General features: G+C 33.3%; 1 protein-coding gene across 2 annotated transcripts; it reads right to left on the bottom strand.

Moving 5' to 3' along the window:
• Positions 1–2,214: 2,214 nt before the first annotated feature.
• On the bottom strand, positions 2,215–3,879 carry LOC128032072 (uncharacterized). Of its 2 annotated transcripts, none has more exons than XM_052620357.1 (2): positions 3,299–3,879; positions 2,215–2,491 (listed from the first exon to the last, which is right to left on the bottom strand). In XM_052620357.1, exons 1-2 carry the CDS (start codon positions 3,602–3,604, stop codon positions 2,351–2,353), a joined length of 447 nt encoding a protein of 148 aa, XP_052476317.1. In that variant the 5' UTR covers positions 3,605–3,879; the 3' UTR covers positions 2,215–2,350. The 2 variants fall into 2 exon arrangements, with proteins under 2 accessions (XP_052476317.1, XP_052476318.1); XM_052620358.1 differs by having other exon boundaries at positions 3,307–3,879.
• Between the last annotated feature and the right edge of the window lie 1,552 nt (positions 3,880–5,431).

Here is a 5,431-nt window from a genome sequence, read left to right as displayed (position 1 = left end):
AAGAATTGTAAAGCCATTTCTGATGGTTCTCCGAGCCTTTCTCCTCCTTTGTGCTCTACTCCTTTTCGTAGCAATCAAGCCAAAATGCTCCTCTAATGGCCAAATGGACTTCTCTCAAATCCTTACACAACTCACTTGAAAAATGGGAAGGGAAAATAAAGAGAGAAAGTTGGATGGATGAGGGATGATGAATTGAGGGAGTGAAGGAGTGAGGGGTGGTATTTATACTAGTAGGGGGCAGCTTATATTTTCTAAAAATAGCAGCCAATCCCCCTTCCCATGGCTGACCACCTTAAGAAGAGGAGTGAGTATGATGACTTTGCTAAAAATAGAAAAAAACAAGGCATGTTTCAAGGAATGAGTTGAACGGTCACTTGGCAAACTTGTTTAGGCTATTTTTCAATTTTTATAAAGTTTAAGGACCCTTAATTTAACTATTCCATGGATGATAGGGCTGCTGGTTAACCTAATTTGGGCTCTCCCTTCCTTAATTGGACGATTTAGCTTTAAAATTGAGCAGCAGGCTTGACTACTTCATTGATCCAATTTCTAAGCTCGATTAAGTATGTCCATTATCCATAATTCTAATTAATTTTGGATGACCATAGTTGATTAATTATCACCCCTCCTTTGCATGGCTCTTATTGCCCAAAATTGCTACAAAAAGGTCAAAATATGTCAATTTAGAATCTAAATAATTAAAAATGAAAATTGTCTTTAATTTAGTCCATCTAAGTAATTTTGTAATAAAATTACAAAATTCATTATTTAAATACTCGAATTTGCATGAATTACTAGTAAAAAATGTTGAAAAAGTCTATATAATTTAGAGTTACCAAACCTCCAAATTTAATTCATTGTTCGTGCCGAATAATGCTAACTCGACATTAAAACTCAAAGAACTTAACTTTACAAGAAAATCCATTTTTAAAGAAAGTCAAATTTTCCCATAATCATGTGTTTAGCAAAACTATACTCGAAAAGAGAAATTTTGAAAAACATGCAACTTCAGTATATGTAATAAGAAATTATTTCAAATATTAATATGCTAAAAAATATGTGTTAAATAACTTCCCTTAACAAATGTGTATTAAGTACTACCTAATCAAATTTTATTTCCTTCAAATAAACTAAGCAACAATCCCTAAGTTTTTGTGCCTTCATATACTGAGCTTAGTAATTCATCTTCACTAATGTAGTCGACAAAATAATCTAAATCAATAGGTCTTTCATAAGGTTGTAATGGGGTTAGGGTCAAGGAATGGAAAGAGATAGATAATTTTAGGCTAAAAATCATAGACTTAGCTTACCGACCTTCAATTTTGCAATTCTCCCATAAAACACCAACTTCTTTTTCAATTTGAGTACCTATGCTCTATGTGCTTTATTTTCCAACAACCAGAATATTTTTAAGCAACCATTGCTTTATTAGAGCAAACAATTTTAACATTTTAAGCATTCTATACTCTTCTCTACTCCCCCAAACTTAATCACAAAAAATATTCTGGATGTACTGAGTCTAATGTTTGGGATAAATAAGGAAAATTATTAGAGAAGGGAATGGCTCAATTCATGTAAGGTTCAAAAGAAAAATCAAGCCATATAGCTCAAAGTAGGGTTTCAAAGGATAATTATTATTAAGGTTGGCTCGGAAAGATCAAACGGTCCAAATAAAAATTTGTCTAAATCGTTTTCAAATTATCATGCCTCCTAGGATTTTGTCTCAAGGAAGTTACTAAGTCAATTCTAAAAGCTTAAATTTTTATGCATACCTAATGTTTCTAAGGACTAAAATTTTATGGATTGTCTTGCACACAATTACTAAGTTCAACATTTTTAACATAAGTAAGCTTAACATAAAAATAATTAAAATAACATAATTTTATACACACTAACGTTAACATAGTTAAGAAAAAAGTAAATTTTTGAGCAATATTGTACTTACACATTACTTGATCGAAACAATTCAATTTTCGTTAAAAATCCCGCAAAATTTTTTTATTTTCGGTCCCCTCCACTTAAAGAGAAATAATGTCCTCATTGTTTAAAATGTAAATTAGAGAGGACAAAAATAAAGAAGTGTATGAAAATTAGAGTAGGAACCTAGGAAAGGGAGGTGAGTCAAATTGACAACTTAAATACCAAGTGTGTCCTTGACAGATTCAATCCTAGACATGCACATAACCATTACAACACTTCTTCTTTTTTTGTGGACTTAAAAAAAATTATTTGCAAATTTGTTCAATTTATTCATAATTGCAACTTTAATTTTTATTATGAAGAAAATAAAAATAAACAGAAATAATTAAATCTTACATGTCCTAGAAAGAAATCAAAAAGGAAATCCCTATTATTTATTTGGTAGAATCCTCGCTATCTGAAATTGTTTCCACTTTGCCACAACCCTTTGTGAATTTAACTCTTCTATCTGGTGTGATGAATTCATCTCGCTTGGCTTCTGAAGTTGGCATCCATGGATCAAAGACAAAATCTAGAAATTTAGGCACAAAATCAAATGGGTTACGTGTGAGTTTTCTAAATGCACCCCTTATCTAATCGTCTCAGATTTTAGCATATCTGCAATAAACTTGTTGTTTTTGATGCATGTGTTGTAGCATGCTCATGATTTTAGTTTGGCCCGATTGTACAGGAGATTTGGATTATAGAAAGGTAGGTGTAGGCTCGATCCATTCTGGAATAATAGGTCTAGTGGGTTTCATGAAATCAGGCCCTATCTCAACTGGATGATCGAGTGGTTTTGTATCGGATTGTTCATCAACAAGTTTCTTTTTCCTAACAATGCCACCTACTAGTCTAGCAATGTCATTTTCCATGATATGGCCTTGATGGTTTCTTGCTTTGAAATCTACCTTAATAAGTATGTGAGATTGCAAGCATAGCAATGTAATCAATGATGGAAAATGAGAGTAACCAACCCGCTTAGCAGCACAATCTCAGATTTCTTTCTAGATAATTTTTTCCAAATTGATAGAACTTTCTGTCACGATTGCATATAATAAAAACATTAATTCCATCATGATAGTGGAATTGTGTGAGACAGACGTAAGACCGAATCGTATGAAATAAAATGATACATTTGCTATTGGGTTCAAAAACTCTCTTTGGCAAGTGTAACTGTCGTATTTCTTAATTACCCATTTAGATCTGGGAACCGTAACTTCTTTCAGCACTTCTTGAAGTAATTCCAATCAACACTTTTTAACATAGCAGAATAATCATTGTCATCTATATTAGGTAAGTGAAAAAAACCATTTATAGCTTGAGGTGCAAAAGATACCTTTTTACCTCGAACAGGAACTTCTGTTTTTGTTGATGAAGTCAAATTCAAGTAAAATTCCCGAACTAATTCAGCCTCATAAAGTTGTCTTTTCGTACATAACATATTCCACTTTAATGCATTGACAGCTTTCTGAATTTTTGACAACACCATCGTCAGATCAATATTTTTCAAGTCAAACCCTTTGTCTGGAAGCATTGGTTGCTTTTTAAAAATTGATTCAAGCCTCTTCGTTGCTTCTTTGCTATGAAATCCATCTCGGGATTCAGTGGTTTGAGACGTACTGCCCTTTCCAGTACGAGACATCTTTGGAGTGTAAAAAATTGTGAAAAACCGGTAAAATTTTTGGCTTGGTGTGATGACTTAATGGCTAAGGAGGTGCGACAATTGGGTGTTTTAGGGTGCGGCTAGGTGTGGTGGTTGAATGCCTAAAACAGTGCGGCTAGGTGGCTAAGAAGTGCGGTGGCTTAAGGTGATTTGACCAGCAGCATTGGGAAGAAAAAAACGTGGAAAAGAAAGAAAGAAACCATGGAGAAGTAGGGGAAAAAAGAGGTGAAGACAAGGGGGTTTAAGAGAGCAGATGGTAGATGGTTTTTTTTATGTCTTAGGTGTTGTAAAAGGGTTTATTTACAGAGGTGATTTCAGATTAAATTTTGTTGAGATAATAAAACACTAAAAATAAGGAGATTAATGTTAAATAAACAAAATCCCTTTTATTTTTCAAAAGAAAAATTAAAATAGAATAAAATATATTATTTTTAAGTTGTACAAAATATTTAAAAAAAACTTTACAGCCATTTATTTTAAAACAACAAAATCAATAAGTAAAGTACCTATACTGCAAATAAACCAAATAATAATAAAATAAAAACCTGAGCCAAACTTACCATTTATTTTGCAAATTAAATTTATTTATTTAGTGAATATTTTTTCTAGAAATTACATTAGAATCAATTCCTAGGAAAGATTGGAAAAGTCACAAACAGTCCCGCTTAAAACCTAGTCTCCTCGACAGAATTTTTTCAAATATAATGGTTCAAGAAAAATAGTGCCTCAGTCAATTATTAAAAATAAAAAGAAAATTATGGGTCCAATAAAGTGAGCGAGGTGTTGCTCTGCTTATCTTACTATTCCAATAGTGTTTAAGTCGTTGGCCATTAACCTTGAACTTAGCTCCCTTACCATCCTATAGTTTGACCGCTCTGTATGGATAGACTTGTTGGATAGTAAATGGTCCAAATCATCAAGACTTAAGTTTTCCAGGAAATATCTTCAGTCTCAAATTGAACCATGGGACTCTCTATCTGATTTTAAATTCTCGAGGTTGTATACATTTGTGATGCCATCTTTTGGTTTTTTTTTATAAATTTTGGCATTCTCGTAAGAGAACAACCTCAATTCTTCGAGCTCGTTTAGTTGTAGCATCCTTCTTTCTCCATCTTGTTTCAAATATAGATTAAGTTGTTTTAGAGCCCAATAAGCTCTATGTTTCAACTCCAATGGTAAATGACACGTTTTTCTAAAGACCAACCCTATAAGGAGTCATCCCTGAAAGTGTTTTGAAAGTTGTTTGATAGGCCCACAAATCATCTTTAAGCCTCCGGGACCAATCCCTTCTATTTGGTCGTACCACATTCTTGAGTATCCCTTTGATTTCTCGATTTGCTAGCTCGGCCTTCCCGTTTGTAAGCAAATGATAGGTAGTAGACATCTTATGTTTTACATCGTATTTTTCAAGCAACGACTTAATCCACTTATTCACAAAATGAGATTCTTCATCGCTAATTATAGCTCTAAGAGTCCCAAACGTTGTAAATATGTGCTTATGTAGGAATCGCATGGCTACTTTGGCATCAATTGTCGGATATGCCTTGGCTTCTACCCATTTGAATATGTAGTCCACAACCACTAGGATATACCTGTTACCATAAGAAGAAGGAAATGAACCTAAAAACTAAATACCCCAAACATAAAATAATTCTACCTCAACTACATTCGTCAGTAGCATCTCGTTCCTTCTTGATATGTTTCCAACCCGCTAGCGTCGATCATAGCTCTTTACATATGCGTATTTGTCCTTGAATAAAGTCGGCCAAGAAAATTTGGCTTGCAAAACCTTTGTTGCAGTGCAAA

This window comes from Gossypium raimondii, chromosome 8 (genome assembly GCF_025698545.1).
Source record: "Gossypium raimondii isolate GPD5lz chromosome 8, ASM2569854v1, whole genome shotgun sequence".
NCBI lineage: Eukaryota > Viridiplantae > Streptophyta > Magnoliopsida > Malvales > Malvaceae > Gossypium > Gossypium raimondii.
The sequence above is the reverse complement of the archived record's forward strand: the minus strand, read 5'-3'. Positions and strand labels throughout refer to the sequence as shown.